Below are 23,371 nucleotides of genomic sequence, written 5' to 3'. Positions count from 1 at the left end.
GTTGGGAAGGTTCCCGTATCTCTGTTGTCCCTGTTTTGGTTTATTTGCTGTTGCCTAGTTCCTTATTTGTTTGCTTGGTGTTGCTTTGGTTCTCAAAGCGTGCTGGGAAGGAAGGTTGGCTAAGGAACGGTCCTTAGCACCGCACATCCAAGGTGAAAAATTTAGGCCAAAATCGAGGGTGTGACAATTGGTATCAGAGCCCGCACCAGAGATGGCTGGTGGTAGTGCAATGGAGGCCCTGCGGGAAAGAATGGCTCGGATAGAAGAAATTTTGGGAGAATGGCCAGGTGAGGAAGGCTCTGTGGCTTCGTGGGCAGAAAACGCCATGGGGGAAATTCATGCGCAGAGGAGTATGCTGGAATCCCATGATGGTTTCTTTGAAGAGAAATTTGGTGGGTTGAAGGCCGAGATGCAGTCCCTGATGGATGGTTTCAAGGGAACCCTGCAGTCATACGGAGAAGACATGGTCGTCCTTAAAAAGGTTGTGTTGCAGGGATCCTCTTCAAGCCCTGAAGCCCCTTCTTCCAAGGTTCGTGTTCTAGAGCCTAAGGGCTTCAACGGCAACAGAAACGCAAAGGAGTTGGAGAACTTCTTGTGGGACATGGAGCAGTTCTTCAAAGCTGCTCGTGTTCCTGATGGCGAGAAGGTGTCCATCACCAGCATGTATTTGGCTAGTGATGCCAAGTTATGGTGGCGGACCAGGATGGAGGATGATGCAGAGTCTGGAAGGCCCCAAATCACCACTTGGGAGACTCTGAAGAAGGAACTGAAAGACCAGTTCCTCCCCACCAACACTGCTTGGGTGGCTCGAGAAGCCTTAAAACGGCTTAGACACACCGGATCTGTGAGGGAATATGTCAAGGAGTTCAGTTCCTTGATGTTGGACATAAAGAACATGTCAGAGGAGGACAAGCTCTTTAATTTCATGTCAGGCTTGCAAGGATGGGCTCAGACGGAACTAAGGAGGCAAGGTGTTCGTGATCTCCCTGCTGCCATGGCTGCAGCAGACTGCCTGGTGGACTACAAGATGAGCGGCTCCATCTCCACCACGCAGAGACCCAAGTCAGAGGGAGGCAAGAAGGCTAAGGCTGAAGGCAAGACTTCTAAGAAGTCTGAGTGGAAGAAACAAGGCAAGAAACCTGCTGCAGGGGGAAAACCAGTGGAGAAGACCACCAAGGTTGTGCAGCAGACCACCCGAATGATGGGATGTTTCATCTGCAATGGCCCTCACCGAGCCAAGGATTGCCCCAAGAGAGAAAAACTCTCTGCTCTTGTGACTGCAGACGACAAGGGAGACACTGACCCAGAGACACCCCCTAGAGTCAATCCGTTGCAGCTCCTGAACGTGATTCATGGTGAGACCCTAGTCCAGAAGTCCCTTATGCATATTCATGCAATTGTGAATGGGGTGCAGGTAAAAGCCTTAGTGGACAGTGGTGTCACTCACAATTTTGTGTCCACCAAAGAAGCAGTAAGGTTGGGACTGAAGCTGGAGGAAGACACCAGTCGGATCAAAGCAGTAAATAGTAAAGCTCAGAAGATCCAAGGGGTAGCAAGGAACGTCCCAATGCAAATTGGTGACTGGAAAGGTATGTGTAGCCTACTTTGTGTACCCTTGGACGACTTTGATTTGATCCTTGGTGTGGACTTTCTTTGAGGGCTAAGGTGGCCCTGATTCCTCATCTTGGTGGACTGATGGTGTTGGAAGAGAAACAGCCCTGCTTTGTGCAGGCTTTGAAGGCAAAAGATGGTGGCAAGAGCCAACCTGAGATGCTGTCTGCCATCCAGTTGAAGAAGGGACTAAAGAGGGGCCAAGAGACCTATGTTGCAGCCCTGATTGAGATCAAGGAGGGACAGTCAGTGGAAGTCCCTGACTCGGTGGTCAAAATCCTCAAAGAGTTCAAAGATGTGATGCCTGCAGAACTCCCCAAGGAGCTACCTCCCCGGCGACCTATTGACCACAAGATCGAGTTGCTGCCTGGAACAAAGGCCCCTGCTCAAGCCCCTTATCGGATGCCTCCTGCAGAGTTGCTGGAGTTGCGAAAACAATTGAAGGAGTTATTGGATGCAGGTCTGATCCAACCTTCGAGGGCTCCATATGGTGCACCTGTGCTGTTCTAGAAGAAGCATGATGGCTCACTCCGCATGTGTGTGGACTACAGAGCCCTCAATAAGGTGACCATCAAGAACAAGTACCCGATCCCCTTGGCTGCTGAGCTGTTTGACAGATTGTCAAAAGCCTCCTACTTCACCAAGCTGGATCTGAGATCGAGCTACTGGCAGGTTCGAATTGCAGCAGGAGACGAGGGAAAGACCACCTGTGTAACTCGGTATGGATCATACGAGTTTCTGGTAATGCCCTTTGGATTAACTAATGCCCCTGCTACATTCTGCAACCTAATGAATGATGTTCTATTTGACTACTTAGATGCATTTGTGGTAGTGTATCTAGATGACATAGTAGTTTATAGTAAGTCTCTAATAGAACATGAGAAGCACTTGAGATTGGTGTTTCAGAGATTGAGGGAGAACAAGCTTTATGTAAAGCCAGAAAAGTGCGAGTTTGCTCAGGAGGAGATTACCTTTCTTGGGCACAAGATCAGTGCAGGCCTGATCAAGATGGACAAGGGCAAGGTGCAGGCTATAATGGAGTGGTCAGTCCCTACCAAAGTGACTGAGCTGCGGTCCTTCCTTGGCTTGGCCAACTATTACAGAAGGTTCATCAAGGGGTATTCAAAGGTGGTGTCTCCCCTTACTGACCTGCTGAAGAAGGACAACCAGTGGAATTGGAGCCTTCAGTGTCAGACAGCCTTTGAAGGCTTGAAGAAGGCCATCTCCACTGAGCCTGTGCTGCGTTTGCCTGACCTGGACTTACCCTTTGAAGTCCAAACAGACGCCTCAGATAGAGCCTTGGGTGGAGTCTTGGTGCAGGAAGGGCACCCTGTTGCATTTGAAAGCCGGAAGCTGAACAATGCCGAGCAGAGGTACTCCACCCATGAGAAGGAGATGACGGCTGTGGTTCACTGCTTGCAGCAGTGGAGACACTATTTGTTGGGAAGCATCTTCACAGTGGTCACTGACAATGTGGCCAACACCTTCTTCAAGACCCAGAAGAAGTTAAGCCCCAGACAAGCACGATGGCAAGAGTTCCTGGCCGACTTCAAGTTTGAGTGGCTGCATCGACCAGGAAGGCATAACACAGTGGCTGATGCCTTGAGTAGGAAGGAAGTGATTGCCTACATCACTGCCCTCTCAGAAGTCACCTCTGACTTCAATGAGAAAATCAAGCAGGCTGCAGAGCATGATCCTGCTTATGATAAGCTGAGACAGCAAGTCAAGGAAGGCGTGATCAGAAGGTATTGGCTAGAGGGAGACCTCCTTGTGGCTAAAGGAGGAAGATGGTATGTTCCTGTGGGCAACTTAAGAAAGGAACTACTTCGGGAAACCCATGATGCAAGGTGGGCAGGCCATCCCGGTGAAGAGAGGACTCTAGCACTGCTAGCTAGATCCTACTACTGGCCAAAGATGGGTGAAGATGTGGAAGCATATGTGAAGTCTTGCTTGGTCTGTCAGATGGACAAGACTGAAAGAAGAAAGGCTGCTGGGTTGCTGCAGCCCCTTCCCGTTCCAGAGAAACCTTGGGAGAATATTTCTATGGACTTCATCACTGGATTTCCAAAGGTTCGTGATTTTAAATCTATCTTTGTTGTTGTAGATAGATTTTCCAAGTATGTTGTTTTTATACCTGCTCCTAATGCTTGCCCTGCGGAGGAGGCGGCTAAGTTGTTCTTCAGCAATGTTGTCAAACATTTTGGACTGCCTAAAGACATAGTCAGTGATCGAGACGCAAGATTCACAGGTCGGTTTTGGATTGAGCTGTTCAGACTCTTGGGTTCAGAGTTGAAGTTTTCCACAGCCAATCACCCTCAGACTGATGGGCAGACTGAGAGGATCAATGCCTTGCTGGAAGAGTACCTAAGGCATTATGTGACAGCGACTCAAAAGAATTGGGTGGATTTGATGGACACTGCCCAGTTATGCTACAACTTGCAGAGGAGCTCAGCAACAGGGATGAGTCCCTTTGAGCTGGCTATTGGAGTACAGCCACGGATGCCTTTGGAGGTGGCTAAGCAGAGGATTGGAGGTAATAGTCCTACAGCTTACAAGATGGCTCAATCCCGGCAGGAGATGTTTGATGAAGCCCGGGACAGTCTAGAGAAGGCAGCTAGACGCATGAAGAAGTATGCAGATCGGAATCGGAGACCCTTAGAATTTCAGGTTGGGGACAAGGTCCTCCTGAAACTGACTCCTCAGATCTGGAAGAAGATCAGTAGCAAGACAAGACAGAGGGGTTTGATTCCTAAGTATGATGGACCATTCGAGGTGATCAAACGAGTTGGGCAGGTGGCCTATAGGTTGCAGCTACCTGAGAGGCTAAAGCTTCACCCAACATTCCATGTGAGTTTTCTGAAGCCTTACCATGAGGACTTGGATGCTGAGAGGGTGCAGACCAGACGGGCACCTCCCTTGGTCATGAAGCAGTTTGATCGTGAGATAGAAACAATCCTGGATCATAGAACCATGGGACATAGCAGAAAGAATCGGCGAACCGATTTCTTGGTTCAGTGGAAGGGCACTTCAGAAGCAGATGCTACATGGGAAAGAGATGTTACTCTATGGCAATTTGAGAAGGAGGTCCAGACCTACTGGCAGTCTAAGTCGACGAGGGCGTCGACTTCAGCAGGCGGGGGTGGGTTTGTCAACCCCTTAGCCACTTCACCCGAATAGGGAGGAAAAGGCTCATGGGTAGGCCTTGCACCCATGAGAACCTGGACAGGGAAGCAAGGAGGGTCTGGAGGGTTAGTGGTTTAAACCCCAGAAGACAAGTGAGAAGACAGAAGTCAAGTCTGACAAGCACCGCGCGCGCACCAGGGGCGAGCCAGACGCGCACCGCGGGCGAGCCAGACGTGCACCGCGCGCGCACCACGAGCGAGCCAGACACGCACCGCGCGCGCACCGCGGGCGAGCCAGACGAGCACCGCGCGCGCACCGCGGGCGAGCCAGACGCGCACCGCGCGCGCACCAAGGGCGAGCCAGGCGCGCACCAGACACTTGTGGGCTACGAAGTGGGTGCAGATGGGGATCGAGGGTTAATATTGGAAATTATTTTATTTATTAAATAATTTCATTATGTCTCCTCAGACATTTTGATGTCTCCTGGAGAAACTTTGGAAACGGCCCGTATTGCTCTTTAAGGGGGGGGGGGGGGGGGGTAGGTGACTCAAGGGGGCGCCGAGGGAGATCTTGAGCGCACCATGGCACGGCCTTGGGCGTGCCTAGGACACACGGAAGGCACTCGAGCGCACACCCACATGGGCTCAACGACATGTGAGGGTGCACCCCGTGGCCGCAACGGCACGGGGCCAGGGGCAGCCTACCTCCTCCCCGCGCAGGCACGAGGGCGCCTATCCTTGTGCGGTGAGCCAGCTGAGCAAGCCATGGGCGCAACGCCATGGTCTAGTGGGGCAGCAGCTGACTCGCATCAAGACCCGCCAACTCACAGCACAGGGGCGCAATGCCCTGTGCACCAAGAAGGGATCAGCCATGGGCGCAATGCCATGGCTCGTTGCATTGAAGCACCAGACCTGGTCAAGCTGGTTCCCGCATGCTACCTAGTTCAAAGAGCCATGATCAAGGCACGTTGGTGAAGCACTCGGTCACAAGCGGCACCTTTGGGGGAAGGCAGCAGCTTGTTAGGAGGACACACCAGCAGCTGAGGAGATGGGCTCAAGACAAGGTAGTTGGTCAGCTAGTCAGTGGCAGCTAGCTGGATCAGCAGGGGACCAGGTCAACAAGCAGCAGTTGGCTGAGGTGCTGAAGGCTTGATGCATGGAGGTGGTCCACGAGCAGGCCACGACCTAGAGAGTGGGTGGTGATGCAAGGCAGTTGAGTGCGGTTCCAGCCAGTTGCATAACCACCCAAATTGGCTCCATGCTTGAATTTTTTGAAATTCGAATTGTAACTGCAGCAGTGTCTCTTTTAAAAGGGCACCTGCATCCTTGAGACGGGCAGAGAGGGGAAGAGAATTGTGAGTTAGGGTTCTCTGAAAGCTTAGGGGTGTAAGCTTGCTCTCTGACTCAGGGAGAACGATTTTGTAATCTTGTAGTTGAAAGTTAATACAAGTTGGGAAGATTCCCGTATCTCTGTTGTCCCTGTTTTGGTTTATTTGCTGTTGCCTAGTTCCTTATTTGTTTGCTTGGTGTTGCTTTGGTTCTCAAAGCGTGCTGGGAAGGAAGGTTGGCTAAGGAACGGTCCTTAGCACCGCACATCCAAGGTGAAAAATTTAGGCCAAAATCGAGGGTGTGACAGCTACCATTGTAATGGGAAATGGCACATTGTTTCTAACTGCCCTACTCCCAAAAAGGATAAATAAATAAATAAATTTAAAAAAAAAAAATCTATACAAGTAATAACTTTTATACTTGAGAATTAAATAAAAAAACAATTAATATAAAAGGGAATGCTTTATTATGACATTAGTAATTAAATAAAGAAAAAAAGCCTTGAGAATATTTTTTTTTAATTTAATAAACAACTATTAAATTAAATTCAATTGTTTTATATCAATTGATTCCTAATTCTGATTCGTCTAGGCTTAGAAACTTTAATACTTATTAAATTAAAATTTAATTTTTAATGCTTCATTTTTATTTTATATTTTTTAGGTTTTCTAGAACGCCCTTGATACTGCCAAGGAGGGGACACAGAAGGGAAGACACAAAACAAAGAAAAGGAGAGGAAAAGTGGGAAGGATGAGGAAGAAAAAGGAGACGTCTGGGCTTGTACATGATGATGGTTGTATAGTCTCTTTCAATTCCACTGCACTGTCATTCCCCGCTTCTTCCATCTGCATCAATTCCCCCTGGCATTCACGCTGTAGGGTATGACTTTAGTCTGAGCACTCTTTCCAGAGTTCACCATAGAGTCAGGATCAATCCCATTCGGATTCAAATTGAAATGAGACTTCACGAAAAAACCTAAAATTATTGGCTATACTTGCATATATGTGGTGTTAGATCTACGGATCAAATTCAGCAAAGACACCATCAATCCCAAAATCACTCCATGTCTAGGTGAAGTAATTCCACCAACCATTGAGGCAATCAAGTTGTAGTATATATTTATAGAGTAGGCATTTATGACATCATGTGGGCATGAAAGCCAAACCTTGAACCATAATTGCAGGCTCATGTCTATATATATTGTATTCATGTTCACATGGGAGTAGACAAAAAGTTGACGATCATCATGGAAATTAATTAATTATTATCTTTGGGGCTGATGAGTCCAGGAATAGAGATTCCCATTAGAGCATATGCAAAGAATGGTGGGGGACCTTGATCTTTGGATCTTCCCATGAGGTATGTGTCCACAATCCATATCATTCATAAATGAATTGCTTGCCTCCCCCTCTTTCCTCTTCTTGACCATTTCGTCTCCTGTACAGATAAGGTGACGGTGGTGCAAACATTTTTTTTTCTTCTTTGGTCTTGGTTAAGTATTACTCTTCATTCTTTATTGTTCATAATTAAGAGTGACAGATCAAACTAGTCAATGTTTCTAATTTTAATGGGTAGTTGTAACGTGCGGAGTTGATCAGCTTTGAAATTCATTACCTTAAACTGAAACTTCAAATTTGTTTGATATTAAATTTGTTGAATGAAAGTGGAAACTCATCATAAGCCGTTCATACTATAAAGTGTTTTATATATAAATTTATATTGTATATTAAATTAATGGATGCAATTTTATTTTTATTTTTTTCACTTTTGTTGTTGAAGTATACATATTGTTTGAGTCATTTAATTTTTATTTTTGAATTTACAATAATTATGTGGCCTCATGACATTATGGTAACTCTTTTTTCAGGTTTTCAGGTTTTTTGCATGAGTTGTATATTTATTAAAAATATATTTTTTAAATCATAAAATAAAAAAATAATTCTAAAATTACAATACTTTTAAATTTCATGTAAAATTCATCTTTTGAAAAATATAAAAATGAACTCATCTTTTTAAAAAACAATTTTAGAATAAAAAGAGAACTCATTTTTTTTAAAAGATGAACTCAATACAAAAAACAAATTCATCTTTTTAAAAGAAGAATTTAATATAAAAAGTGAATTCCTTTTTTAACAAATTTAATGTAAAAAAATTAAAATAAATAAAAATAAAAAAGTGCCTTATTTTTGTATTTATTTTTTAAACAATGGTATTTTTTAATATTTTTTCAAAATAACATTTAAAAAAAAATCCCTCTCTATTTTCTCAACTCATCATTTCATGTGATTCATATATGTATGCTGTTCAACTTCTATCATCATCTTATATATTTCATGTAATTTTTCACATACTATATTTCAAACAACCAAAAAAAAAAGCATCTAGTTCTTTCATGAAAATTTAAATTATATATTAAATTAGTAAAAGTAGTCAAAGTAATTTGAGATGTATGATGGTTGAAAAATTAATTCTAAATCTATTATCATTTGTGAAGAACTAAACAAGAAGTCATATTTTCTAAAATTTAAAAAAGATTATTACAATGAGTATTCAATGGGAAGTAATAATGCCCATGGTGGCACTTATTAAAAATAAATATAAAAAAAAAAAGGCAAAAAAGAAAAAGAAAAGTAGAAGCAGAAGAAGTGCTTTGATAATGAGTATTCATGAATGTGATATCAGAAAATGATGTAAGCTGGTGACTCCATATAAGTGAACAAAATTGGTTGCTTTCTTCTTAACCCTTGGTCAAATAAATGCAACAGTTTGGCTATCATCCACCACCCCATTTTTCCTGCTGTTTTCATTCTAATATATGTATGGTTTGCATCATTCTACTTATAGAAAAACCCAATCATTGACTTTCAAAAGCATTGCTGTAGAGAAGAAAAACAAAGCATACAATATGTAAAGAAATTGAAAATATTATTAATCGGTACATCCTGTTCACAAGTCACAACTAGCTAATTAGAAAAAGTGGGATTTCTTTGTTGAATTTTGCATTCAATCAGCATCATGTAATTAATCAATCTTTTTTTTTTAATTAACAACATGCATGATGTCACTATTCAATGGTTGAATTTTCCTTATTTTCTGGACCCACCCATTTGTCATCAGGACCACCTAAGCCAAAAATAAATAGACAAATACAGTAAAATATCTAGTCAAGTATCAGAGTGTGATTGAAATCATCTATGAGTACTTGAATAAACTTTACCCATGTTTCCACATGAATAAACTTTAGGGTTTTAATGGTTTGAATGATTCATCACAACCCCCAGATCATTCACTCCCAAATCAATTAACAAGAGTGCTGACTTGAACAAGCTCCATGTGATGGGCTCATCCCAACCCACTTCCCGTTCCAGAATAATTGGAATATCAACTCCACATAATGGCATTTTAAACAATCTTAATTCATTTTTTAACAAAAAAATGTGTCATATGAGCAAGTGGTGATATAAGCCACTGTGCTTAATACTAAATAATATAAGAAACCCCCAAGAAAAACCATGCTGGATTATCATCTACTTTACGTAGGGTTTTGGTTCTTGTTGACCAAATTGTTCTTTAATCACACAATGCATGTGCACGCGTCTCACATGTCTGCAACACTTTTCTGGAAGAGACTTTGATATATGTATATTAATATGTCATTAGTATGATCGTTTGAAGTTAGTTTCCTCAGTTGCATTATTATATTAAGAATGAAATGGCTAAGTTAACCGAACATGGGTGATAAGTTTTCAAATTCAAAGGAGGAGGTAACTGCCTTTGATTGCAGTATAAGGAATGGATCTATTGAAAATGAGCACTCCAAAGGATGGGGGTACTGTGGGCTTTGGATGAGAGGGAATAAGAGTCAACCCCGCGTGATTCTTAAGAGTGATGTCCCACCATCATGGGGCTTTTCCCTTTTGGCTGGGCAGATGGGTGTGAAGGGCTACATTTATTCTATGAACATGAGCGTTGGGTCAACTGAATATCGAGGAAAATTTGGGGTATAGGCATCTGTAGAGACCACATGCAGTGAGTGGAGCCATGCACCAAGAATTTAAAAAAAAAAAATCAGGAACCCAGTTGGAGATGCCAGAAATCCCAAGATTTATGGACCTAACAGACAATACCACATGCTTTTCCAGCTGATATTTCTTTCCTGGTTGGTCTTGGCCTACCAGAGGTTATGAATTTTGGTCAGTATGCTAGAAATCATAGATGCCTATATATTTTAGGCGGTGACCAGAGCCAATCACTAGCCAACTACAGCCTGCAAACCCCCAAGCAGATCAACATCAGTGAGGATATGGGACTGGCAAGAGATCGAAGGACATCAACCTCAGCAAGAGTGGTTCTTTTGGGGGTGTAAGTTGTCAGTATCCAAAAAGATAGGACTGCTATCTACCATTCTATATATGGATTCTTATTTATTGGGCTGAAGAAATTAGCTAGCGGTGTAATGAAAATTTTAGATGTGGGTTTGTCCTTAAACTCCAAAATTAGGCTCTTTCACTATATGCATTTGCGGATCATACGATACAAGTCCAATGAAGGCTAGGAGTGAATTTGACAATGAGAACAAGGGTTCCTTGGGAAAGCAATAAAATACGGTTCCCCCATTAATACGATGCTTTAGATGACGCAGAGGAGGGATCAGAGTCAATCCATAGCGCATCGACTAGGGGGGTTTGAAGATTCAAAGAATATTATATTTTAAAGGTTGAGGGACCAGCAAGATTTGGAACTACATCACCCACTTGCAAGTTGGAAAAGAACTAGTGTTTTCTTCCCAACTGATTAAGGCAGAGACATCTTTTGAATGTTCTCACTTGTGATATTAAGTTCACTACCAATGGTCCAGGGTCTAGGGTCCGGCCAACCCTGGAAATATATTCCTCCATTTTGCCCACACTTGCTACGTTGCCGTCTATAATTTCCCTCTTTGTCAACACCCAGGGATGTCCGGCACTGTAATTCAAAAGTTTGCTTTATTGCAAGAAAGAAAAAGGAGGAGATGGGGACGTAAGGAGGGGAGAAAAGCAAGTCAAACATTACTTTGGAGTCCAGCCTTCTCAAGCAAGCGTGACCTCCTTGGTCCATCTGTTTACACTGGGACGATATTTAAAAATTAAGCGAACCCCACGAGTAACCCTATAAAAGAAAGGTCAATTCCTTATTTTGGGTCGTTGGATTGGCTAAAATTTGACTAGAGGTGCGGTTGTCGATCCTCTCCTAGGCGTGATCAGACAATCATAAAGTTGATTTAGATGTGTTGGTCCATGGAAATTGGTGTAACATATGATTCTAGAACCCTTTTTTTTTTTGTCTAATTTTTGTGTGGCTTGTATTGTTTATGGGAGACGGGGTCGGATGGGCATTGGCGTCTACTTATCGTGTATCAGTCCAATACGTAGATGACAAAATATAATTGACAAAACACAGAATATGGTAGACTTCAATGACATTCATTTGTCATAATTCCAAAGATTAATCAAAACGCGAATTTTAGGCATCCTAGGGAAAAGTGGTGATCCACTAGAAGTCATCGCATACCATTGCCTAATTATCCAATTACATGTCAAGTCGACGGTTGATTCGCTGGGTCTTTTCATTTTCATTTCTATTAGACGTGACACATCCAACCCCAAGAGCCACCAGCACAGTGGGCAAAAATAAGAAAAATCGAATTCCCAGTAATGATTTTACAATTCAATTGAGATTTGCTGAACTTAAGGCTATTTTAGCAAGTGTTAAAACCAATCAAAAGCTGAGATTATTCAAAGGCAGCTCTTGCTGCTCTCTCCACCCAGAGAAACCTGTGACCTGTTCCTAGCCAAAGAGTATATTGGAAAAGGATTTTTAAAAAAGGGTTGGTGGAAGGAGGGAAGGAAAGAGTGTCAAATCTTGACACCACAATTCCAAACCAAAATATTTGAAGATTCCCAATTTCCCTTTCCATTGCTCCATGTAAATTTGAAGGATCCATTGGATGTCAACCAGGAAAAAGGGAGCAAACTGGCAATAATAAATCAAGACTGCAACTATCAATCCTGCTGCTCGTTACAACTGCATCATCCTACATAAACAGACATCCAAAAACAGGGTACCTAGCATATACTTATGTCAAGAAGTTTCTTGTTAACACAAAGCAGTCTTCGAATGTCTAATAGCGGTCGAATGATGAGGGGCGCCCTCCCCTGTTAGGGCGGTCATAAGGACCTGGCCTGTTCCTGTAGCTCCTACCCTCATTACGTGCTGAACCCCCACCTGCATACCTGTCCCCACCCCCTCTTGGGGCAGCATCCCGATCATAGCCTCTGTCTTTGCCATAACCATTTTGAGGGTAACGATCTGAACCACCATACCTATCGCCTGAGAATCGATCTCCACTGGGTGCATACCTGCATGGTTTCAAATAGCTGTTACAGTGGTCTGTTGCTAAAAGCTAAGTATAACGAGACCAATTGCTTTATGTGGGCGGTTGACATCACAAAATGGCAGCCATGTCTAAAAATAATGTAACAAAGTCATTCCAATGTCATGACCATGGCATTATAACCAAACGGGTACCTGTCATTGACATAGCGATCACGGGTGCCATATTTGTTGTCTCTGCTCTCAAAACGATCTCTATCTCCATAGCGTCCCCCATCATAACGATCCTCCATGTACCGATCCCGTTCCCCGCCAAAGCGGTCCCCACGACCACCACTAAACCTAGAACGTGAAGGAAACGGAGCACCACCTCTACCTCGGCCACCACCTGATGAAGGGCAGTCCCTTGCCCAATGCCCAGGGCGACCACACTTGAAGCAGTCATCTTGGCCTGCAGATCTATCTCCTCCCCCATAGCTTCCCCTGCCACCTGATGAGTAACCTCCATTGTAGCCATGGTCTGGATCCTCCCCCATTTTGGGTTGGGCCTTGTTCACTGAAATGATCCGATCACCAAAATCCCGTCCATGCATCTCTCTGATTGCATCTTCCATTCCCCTACGGTCTGCATAGGTAATAAACCCAAATCCACGTGGCCGGCCTGTATCTCTTTCCAACATAATCTACATGAACACCAGACTTGAGAAGCTGATGCACTAATGCAACACTAATAAATGGACATTTAGAAATTTAGATTTAGAAAGATTTAACATGAATATAAAAGGATAAAGTGCCACAAACTCCGAAGTTGCTGCAGTTAATGTAACGTAAAACTATTTTGAGAAAACACCATAACAGATTCAACATGAATGCTAAAAAACAAAATTAGCATTATGGCACCCTACATAAGAATTTAAAACACCAACAAAAAATAACACCAGTCATGCCCCAAATCCTATTGCCTATTGAAGAACTAAGAAAAACACAGTTTATATACAAAATTTGGGGGCTCCAAATACGACCAATGAATGCCAACAATTTGACTCTTTTCTTTTCCAAAGAACATGGGTTCAATAGAAAAAAAACTGCATCACCCTCTTACAAGCCATAGACATTGCAAAAAAAATTCCCAAAACACTCTCATGTTGAACTTTGAAAACAAATAATAGCACCATGGTAACTGCTTCATCATATGACCAGATAGAATCAGGGCCTATAAATTGATATTTTGGAACAGCTTGAACTTGCTGGTGCCAATACCACAAAAAGTTGACAAGGGAGAATCCTTACAAGAGGCCAGAACATCATCTAATTCTCAGAATTGAAATACCAGTTACATTTGCTAGTTGATAATACCATAGAATCACTTTCCAGTCACATGGGTTTAGTTCATAGAAGCTCCAAACCTATCTTGTCAATTTTTATTTTTATTTTTGATAAATAAGAAAATATATTTAAAGTGCCAAAAGAACTAGCAAACCTGTCTTGTCATATTTTATGCAGGCAAAACAAAATGCTATGCAAGATTGGATGCCTTATTTGTTTTTTCACATTCTTAAGCCAGGAAAAGGCAATGCAAGATCAGAGATAACATGCATATAAGAAACTCTAAATGGTGTGCCGTGTCCCAAAACCATATTGCTAAGACAGGGAAGTAGCAAGTAAATATTAATGTCAGTTTTCAAGAAGCAGCATGAGACAACACAACATGATATAGAATGGAAAAACCAAAAAGAAAATACTTTCAAACATCAATAGAACAAAGGAAAATTTTATTTTAAAGATAACTCATTGGCCAAAACAGTAGAAAGTAAAACATAGACACTAAGATTCCATCTGCATGACACATTTCAAAACAGGAAAGCAATACGCTGATTAAAATAACTTAAAAAAAGAACAAAAGCAAAAACAAGCACGCAAAGAGATAACTTACAATCTCTTCATCATTCAATGTAAATTGAATATGGGAAATCTTGAGGCATGATACTTTCAGCAACAATACAAATAATGCACCATCACATTTTGATATTGCAAAATCTCTTACTTAAAGCAGAAGAATATGGCAAACTGCATGTATGTTGCCCGACATAATATGCAATAGCTGGCTTCAGTTATCCATGGAATCCACTTATCAATTCAAGCATAAAGCAGTACATACCCACCACACAGGAAATTCCTCTAATCTGTCTTAATGTAATTATAACATGCCACTTGAATTAATCTTCTTTAATAGCATTCTATTCAATAGCTATGTTTTGATCAATAGGTCAGTAAATCTTATCAATGAATAATTACCAAGACATATTGGAACCCAGACAGGATATATCTTGCAGTTGGGCAGCTCAGCAACCAAGCAGAGAAGACCAAATGGGGAAGATCATGTGAAATCAATCTTCACAAAGTTCAAGATTTTTACTTTTTCTGTCTCCTTCAGGGACTCATTGACCCAGTCAGCACAGTAGGAATTGGCTTCACATCTAATCATGAAATGATAAGTTTGTCCATACATTTGGTCAGACCAGCAGACTGATTCATAATCAAGGCAATTCCATCCAACAAAAAAACTTGGCTGATATGCATCCTATATAGGTGAAATTCATCCTCTGAGATATAAGCTAAAACGGAAAATTTTCAAGCCAGAGCCCATCTATTATGAAGTACTACCAAAAAGCATGCCACAGAGAATAATCTAGAAAGATAGAAAGTAGGGGATGAAAGAGTTTGACCAGATACCAGCATAAAATATCCAGTCTCTGAATCCAATATTCTAACAATTCAGAGTTTTAGTTAGCGAAAAGAAAGTCTCTTCCACCATAACTTTTCTTTAAAGTTCTCAAGGTAATGATCCAACTTCTAAGCACCAAAATTCAAAATGTAATAAAAATATTAAATTAGTGTTGTTGATACAGTAATATTTCTGCCCTCGGCCTTGCAGAATATAGTTCTCCAAAATTGTAGAGTTGGATAAAATTTCCATCACAGTCTGACATTAATACAGTTTCTGGCACCTGAGGTTTCCAACAGACACAAGTAAATGTGGATGAATAAAAAAAATTTCCCTGAATTGGTTCATCCTAAAGTTTCCTGAATATCACAATCTGAAATGAGATGGCCAGAAAGCAGAAATGCAGTTTAAGCCTCTACAGATGATTTGAAGTTACTTAAGCTGGTTTAGAATGTTAAGAGGAAAAGGTATGATCCAAGCAACCGTATCCACACTCTGGAAGCAGTAACAAAACTTTTCCTGATCATATTTACCAACTATAGCCAGCAGTACTAGCTTGATCATTTTGACAACTTCAAAGAAACAAAATCTCTAGGAGACAGAAAAGCAGGAGCCTTGGAGATGAAGAACCAGTCATCTAAACTTTCTTCAATCTTGAGACCATTATCGATGTGCTTTCTTGCGCAAAAACAAAACACACAAAATCAAACCGGATTCATGCAGACTCTTTTACTTGAAGAACAAGCACCGTTTCTGCAAGTCAACCTAAAGAGTACTTGTTAAATCAACAAACGTTACTATGCAGCAGCCTTTAAGAAGAGACCGCACCATATAAAATGATACTTTAACAGCACTAGATGAACTCTCAGGATTCTGTGAGAAGGGAAATCACATGAAATTAGACCAGCATTTACCCCCACGTCCATAGAACACCAACAAGGATTCACCATCAAGCTTAATAGTTTTTCTCGCATAACCAACATGCAAAACCTTTACCACCATGTTTCAGTCGGACAATACAAAATTAGAATTCTGCTTGAAACACTAGCAAGGTTTCATTTAAAATAATAAACAAAATAAATTCGTCAAGTAAATGAACAATGATATCATCTGATCAAATGCAGATCGGTTTAGACTCTTCAATTCCTTAGATAATCCAAACAGCACATCTGTGAGCTGTAAAAACCAGTAAATTTCCCTACAAAGAAAGCTTCTCAAATTTTTCTAAATCGTGTGACCCATTGATTATTCAACCTTTTTCACAACATTGGATCACATTCCAAACTTATGATTAGGCTTTTATTGTGAACCCGAAAACCATCTCATTTCATCAATGATAACTCTTTCCACGAAATAGCAGATTCCACAAACACCAGGCATCTAAATCTAGCTGCCTTCTGTGAACCAGACTCCACATACCCAGACACCATCTGTTTATGTGAATACTTCCTGGCTTGAGAATCTCAAAACAACCATCTGAATGTTATAAAATCACACAAATGACATTGAGCTTCAGCAACTCGATGCATCAATCTGACCAAAAATTTCTCACACTCAAATCTACGGATCTCAAAAGATATAACCAGCATTCCAAAAAGACAACAAAACAGATAAAGGGCATTAATATGATGAAAAGGAAAAATTGAACAAATAAGAAGATAACTAATACTGTCACAAATTTGTAGGATGAAGACAAAGTTATTGAAAAATACAGAATGTAAAGCAACAAGATCAACAACTACAGATAAGCAACAGTCCACATGTCAGTTAACAATAAAATCTTTCTTAAAAGAGCAACTCTTTTTCCCTTTTATTGTCCTCTTTTAGACAGATACACCTCAGAGAGCAACCAATTGGTGATTGCCTGCAACAAGGCATGTGATGTCCTGGAATATTACTTGGCAGTGAAGGCATTGCCTAAAATGTGAATGATAATTGACACATCAAATAGTGATGGCAATGACCTAACAAATAAGTAGGCAGCATCCTTTTTCCCTGATAATGTTAACCAAGGTCCCAGCAGTGTCTCATTGATATAAAAACTGATTTATATTTAACATATTAAAAACCATCCATAAACTGTGGTTTTAAGTTTCAGCTGTGGTATCAAAGATCTTTGAGGTAGCTAGGTCAAAGATGATACAATAGGTAAGATACTAAGATGAGTTTAAAAGGCCAGATAAAGATTGTTTCACATAGTCAATATTGTATGGGTTCCTCCTAGAGGCATAGCAAAGATGATGGGAATCTCCTTTAAGGGCGGCTTTAGAACCCTTCCAAAATGGAAGACTCTTTGGTAAGTGGTTGTCTTATCCTTAACATGGTTTATTTGGCTGGAAAGGAATGCAAGGATTTTTAAGGACAGATGGAAATATGAGAATTCCATGTGAGCATTGATTTACTTTCCTTCCTTTGGGCCTCAATCACCAAGCCTTTTGCAAATATTCTTTTGTTTCTTTTAATGCTAGACTAGAAGAGTGCTTGCTACTCAAACAAGTTGAAGAAAGCCATGATTGGTTGATCAACCCCTTAAGTAGTTTCGTAAAGTTAAACATTGATGGATGTTTCTGGGGAATCCTGGTCATATGGATATCGATGGTGTGATCATAGATGACTCAGGTACAATGTTGAGAACCTACTCTAAGCAAACAGGTGAGGAGTTGACTATCAAGGCAGAGATATTGCCATTGTTGGAGGTTTAACTGCAGGCCAAAAGCTTTAGACCTTTCCAATCTAATTGTAGAGGGAGATTCTACAACTTTAATATCTTGGGTGAATAAGAAAAGAGTTTCATGGAAGTTTGACAATTGAATGCGCAAAATCATCGAGGTAGCTAGTGAGTTGGGTTACCTATTCAGCCAACCAAGTCACATATCAGTTAGCCAAATAAGGAGCTAAGCTTTTGGCCCCCTTTTGTTAGAGATTCTTGTCCCCCCCTTGAGTGTACAATATTTCTCATTGTGTACCTTCGAGTTTTTTCTTGGTGAGGATGTGCTAGTTTTTATGGGGCTTGACAGCAGTTAATTTCTAACCATTTTTTTGTACATCTTTGAAGATTGTTCATCCTTCTTATATTTATCTTCAAAGACGAATGAACATGTTTGTTTCTCTTTTCAAAAATGACAAAAGGCCAGATAAAGAGGAACTCAGAAAATAATGTTGCAAAAAGAACCTACTATTTGTTTTGTGGAAATATATCTGACACATCCCAAAAATCTAGATATGTTGACACCATGGTATGTGTTGTGTGAGTGTAATGTACCATAATGAAACATACCTATTAGTCCTATTCAACTCTGTGTTAAGGAATTATTTTATCTATTAGCACCAAAAAGGGGTGACCCCCTGATAAACAAGTGAGTCATAATATACATAATACTTTTATGATTGAGCATTATTGGATCATTTCACTTCTCCTTTAACTAGAAATGAGAAATTCATGGGATCATAGATTATAATAGAACTTCTAACAGAAGGAATAATGTAAAAGCTTCAAACATTTGTAAGCAAATAAAGATATATATATATTGATAGGTAAAATCCGGGTAGTATGTATAAAAAGAGAAGAACGCCCAAAAATATGACATGTAATTTTACATAAATTCAAGTTCCTCTTAACATACTCCTTTTTTTAATAAATAAGGATATCATTGAGTAAAAGAAGAGGAATCAACTATAAACAAAGGTATTCTATCTATTCTCCATGTTCAGTGTATCTTGGATGTTGCCTTCCTTTGTCATGGAATCCCTTATCAACTGGCAAGATTATGCAGTGTGGCAATGTAAGATCATTAAATTTCCATCACTTTAGAATTTTCTTTGGTTGTAGGATGTCTTGAAAGGGTTAAGAATTAAAATTATGGATAACCACTCTGAAAATAAGCTCAGTAGAGGCTGAAAACTCTCAATAAATTCTAACAATTTCCAAAGACAGCATAGGTCTATATGGACTTATTTCTAATGTGAATACACTCTTTGCTAGCACAAATACAAATACCAATTCAAAGCTAAAAGAACTACAAATTTGACAAAAAATAAACTACTAAAGCCAATCCTAATAAAATGAATACTCCAAATAAAACCATGGGCTGCCAGTCCAATTCATGCCAATAATGTGGAAATTCATAAACTATCATTGCTGAAACAAACATACACAAAGACTTAAATTAACTATATAAGTTCGCAAGAGGAGCTTAAATCTTCATTTGTGTTCCAAATTAAGCTTTGGGAATTGAAACCATTCTTTCATCTACTAAGGGTGTCAATGTTGCTCCCCATTAAGGACAGAGAAGAATAGAAGCTTGGAAGGCCACACACACTGCCTCTTTTCTGGTACATCTGGAAGGAACTTGATAGGATAATTTTTTATGAGGTGATGCAGATACTTAAGTTGAAAGACATTCTTCTCAGGTTTTTTATTTTCTTAGTCAAATGATTCTCTTGAGAAAAGGAGGTGATCCTTCCTAGATTTCATTGATAGGTTGGTCATAGCCAAGGCTTGTAGTATTAGTTTGGTTTTGGTTTCCCATGACAATGCAGAAAGAGGTTGTGACTAGATTCTGTGAACTTATTATACATAAAATACCAATCAAAAATCCATCCATTTCTAGCAATCAAAGGATCCAAAGTCAAGCATGCCCTCATCCAAGTATGAACCCACTTTTCTGACAGAAAGAGAACCACAATCCATACCATTTACCAACATCAGATTTGTCAGAAAATAAATCAACACTTCTTTGCCAAACCATCCCCTTGTACTATTTGATCAACTGCATAACAGCAGCTCAAAAAAAAAAAAAAAAAAAAACAAACAAAACAAAAATGAGATGCTCTGAAACTCATAATTCTGGAGTTTCACTAACAGTCACATTCCACATCATCAGATCCCAGGGCACTACACATCATCTTCCACCCAAGCACTTTTATCCACAACAATCCAAGAAAGATCTGAATGTTCCTTCACAAATGGAAATTCCACACACCACACAGCTTCCCAAGGTTCACAAACTTACAGTCCTTTGCTTTCATCCCTACCCCCTTCAAAAAGAACCAAAATATTTGTAATCGCCTTTTAGAAACCTACTGCACTGCATAAATAATATTATCAAGTTACTCTTTTCCATAAACAGAACCCCACAGGAAAATCTTCAACCCATTTCTTCAAGAAACACTGTTCCATCAAATACAATGATACAAAGCCAACCCGCTCGTCTAGGTAAAGAAACCACATTCCAATCCACAAAATGATATTTTAACCCACTTCCATATATGCTCCTATTAATCTTATACCACCAGAATGATGATCTCAGAATGAAACATAACTCGCATAAGCTTGCCAGATGGCTCTAGATCAAAGTTTAGCTTCCATAATCAAAGTTAAGCCTCCATATTCAAAGATATCTCTTCCACATTCTTAATCTCTTATTGGACCTCCTTTTCACTGAAATCTATATTGCCCTATCCTTAAAGAAGCACCCCAAAGGCAACCTGGGTAAAAAGAAAATGATGCAGGAGGATGAATTTGAAAAGAAAATGGAATTTAAGATGAATTTGATACTTGGAAATCATGAAAAAGAATAATCATCTCAAAAACTGAGAGCCATTATGATACTGATTGGGCACAAATATTCTTCCACATTTCATGGCCACTAATATAAGGTGCAGATTGAACATCATAATTTCACGCCAAAAACAAAATTTCTGAAAATAATAGGACACAGACAATGAGGAGACATCCATATGGGACAACTGATAAACTTTTTTTTATTGGGAAGTGTTAAATTGGGCGGAAGAGGATGGGGGGAAGGCAAAGAGTGGAAGAAGGAAATAGAAACCATGATTGACTTATGAGGCACACCTTTTATAGCAAACAATATATGCATTTTAGATGTAAATCTATACTCGGAGTTATTTCCAAACTTGCATGAATTTTGGGACAGACTGGTAGCTTCTTGGGAGGTGGGAGTGCTCCCCTGAGGGCATGTATCTTGGCTTGTGCAACTATTTGAGAAAAGATTCTTACTTTAACTATCTCATGAGAAGATGATGGCCTTCACTAAACATGTGTAGTTTGCACAGTAGTACAGAGGAGATAACCAACCATATACTCATCCATTGTGCCTAGACCCCTACTTTTTGCAGGATTTCCAGATTGCCTTACTTTGGGTTTCAGTTGGTGTTACTGCAGTCTGCTAAGAAGCTTATGCTGTGTTGGCATGATAGGGATTAGATAAACAGCAGAGGAAGGTATGGAACATGGCTCCTCTTGCTTATTTTGGTGCATCTAAATTAGAGCATAATTTAGCGCATCCAGACAGATGCAAAATGGCTGAATCTTTGAGGAGGAGGAGCTTTCTAACCAGAGATTGAAAGACTTCTTTCTGAAATCTCTTCTGGATTGGTCTAGACTTCACTTGGGAATTTGAACCGTTCTATGTCGAGTTTCATTACGGTTTGGTATAGAGTTAAGGGCTAGCCCACATTGCTCTGCTATTTTTCTTTTCTTTTTCCATGTGGAGCTCTTAGTATACTCCCGGCTTACATGATTGTGGTGTACACAGTTGCACCAGTTTTTATTAGGCACCCTTAAATATAATTTCCTCTCTGCCTAATTAGGGTAAAAAAAAGGAGTGGGGGAGGGGACAGGACAGATTAGACATAAACATTATTCAATGGATTCTCTAACAAAATTCACCACCACCCTAATGCGAGGACTAGGTACCTTATTTAACAAGACATTTCTAGAAAACAATTCCATACCATGTTTCAATACATTCCGCTTGGATTTAGCCCTTACCTCTAGATAAAGGGAACATTCCTTCATGGGGGCAAACAAGCGGAATGGAGTGCTCTATCAAATACAAACACTAGTGTGCAGAGCACAAGTTCATAAAATTAGGTTGAGATCAATACTGATGTACTGGAAAAGAAAGGCTTGGAGTGACAAGCAGACATCACAAAAATCAAATCCTCCGCAATTATCAGGTAAACGAGAAAACTACCCAAACAAATATTTCGGAAACCGAATCAACATGACCCAAAGATCTCATTTTTTTAATATTTCCCTATACGTTCTAGGGTACCAAACAAAGGTCTACGAAATAAGAAAAGAAATAGTAATCAAAACCCTACCTGAGATTCAATAATTTTGCCGAAACGGCTGAAAGTGTTTTCCAGCTGTCGTTCGGTGACGTCCCACGACAACCCTCCAACAAATATACGGTTCTCTTCTTTCCCAGCCATTACAATTCCAAATTTTCTGAGGAAACAAACAGTCAATAACGAATTGGAGATCCAAACCCTAGAAAACAAGAGAGAGAGAGAGAGAATACCTTCTCTGGATTTCTCTGTCGATCGTATTGTGATTTGTGATTTGTGATTTGTGATTTGTGACTTGTGACTTTGAGTTATGCGGAAAACCCTAGAATTTAGGCTGTGAAGTGAGTGAGTGCCGCTCCATGGGGTTGTACTCTTTGGGCTTAGTGTACACATCAAGGACCATGTACAATATGGGCCAGATTAGGCCCATTAAATGAATATCTTCAGATGGGCAGGGCCCAATTACTTAAAAGATTGTAGCGGCACATGTTAATACGTGCCATGAACGAAACGTTTCTGTTCCCTTTGTGTCTCTATCTATAACACAATACTCTTTTAAAAATAAAAAAAAAATTAAATTAATTTACTAATCAATGGAGAATTTTATTGAGAATTACTAGGAGCAGGATCAGTGTTTAATCCATTGATACGAGTAAAATATTGGAATGATTATCGCCTTTTATCACTATTTGTGCTCGGCTATTAATCAAGGTTGAAACTCAACCCCTCCAACCCGTGCCCAATCCAATTTTTAAGTCGATGTAGACAAAGTTTATGTTCATTAGGATTGGGTTGGAAAATTATTAACCCGAAAATTTTAAGCTTGACATGGGTTAAAAGTATGAACAAGATAGAAATGTGTGTGTGTGGCTTTGGGGGGGTGGGGGTGCCCTTTAACTTCATCTTTAGAGTGCATTTGACAATGATTCCAAAAAACATTTCTAGATTAGAAGCGCTTTCTAAAATCTTATCGAACGTGTTTTTAGTCTTGTTATCATTTTTACTTTGCGTAAGTATTAAAAAATATAATAATCAAATCTTTGAAAGGATTGCTCTTCCAAGACAACATGAGGATATCCAAGTAACTGCCATGGCAATAGGACGGAGGTATACT

General features: G+C 40.3%; 1 protein-coding gene across 3 annotated transcripts; it reads right to left on the bottom strand.

The window, feature by feature from the left end:
• Positions 1-11,990: 11,990 nt before the first annotated feature.
• LOC117927971 (glycine-rich RNA-binding protein RZ1C-like) lies at positions 11,991-22,601 on the bottom strand. Of its 3 annotated transcripts, none has more exons than XM_034847709.1 (4): positions 22,491-22,601; positions 22,291-22,417; positions 12,630-13,117; positions 11,991-12,460 (listed from the first exon to the last, which is right to left on the bottom strand). In XM_034847709.1, exons 2-4 carry the CDS (start codon positions 22,399-22,401, stop codon positions 12,223-12,225), a joined length of 837 nt encoding a protein of 278 aa, XP_034703600.1. In that variant the 5' UTR covers positions 22,402-22,417; positions 22,491-22,601; the 3' UTR covers positions 11,991-12,222. The 3 variants fall into 3 exon arrangements, with proteins under 3 accessions (XP_034703600.1, XP_034703601.1, XP_034703602.1); XM_034847710.1 differs by lacking the exon at positions 22,491-22,601 and adding an exon at positions 14,730-16,719 and having other exon boundaries at positions 22,291-22,379; XM_034847711.1 differs by lacking the exons at positions 22,291-22,417; positions 22,491-22,601 and adding an exon at positions 14,368-14,723.
• Positions 22,602-23,371: the final 770 nt, after the last annotated feature.

The sequence above is a fragment of the Vitis riparia genome, chromosome 13 (genome assembly GCF_004353265.1).
Source record: "Vitis riparia cultivar Riparia Gloire de Montpellier isolate 1030 chromosome 13, EGFV_Vit.rip_1.0, whole genome shotgun sequence".
NCBI lineage: Eukaryota > Viridiplantae > Streptophyta > Magnoliopsida > Vitales > Vitaceae > Vitis > Vitis riparia.
This window is presented reverse-complemented; position numbering and strand designations above follow the sequence as displayed.

What these genes read in the sequence shown, in the direction of transcription:
- LOC117927971 (XM_034847709.1), bottom strand. Translation starts at nt 22,401, where the DNA reads ATGGCTGGGAAAGAAGAGAACCGTATATTTGTTGGAGGGTTGTCGTGG. An exon ending in GCAAAATTATTGAATCTCAG is followed by an intron (nt 13,118 to 22,290) that starts GTAGGGTTTTGA and finishes GTGTTCATGTAG; the next exon opens with ATTATGTTGGAAAGAGATAC. An exon ending in GATCGCTATGTCAATGACAG is followed by an intron (nt 12,461 to 12,629) that starts GTACCCGTTTGG and finishes GAAACCATGCAG; the next exon opens with GTATGCACCCAGTGGAGATC.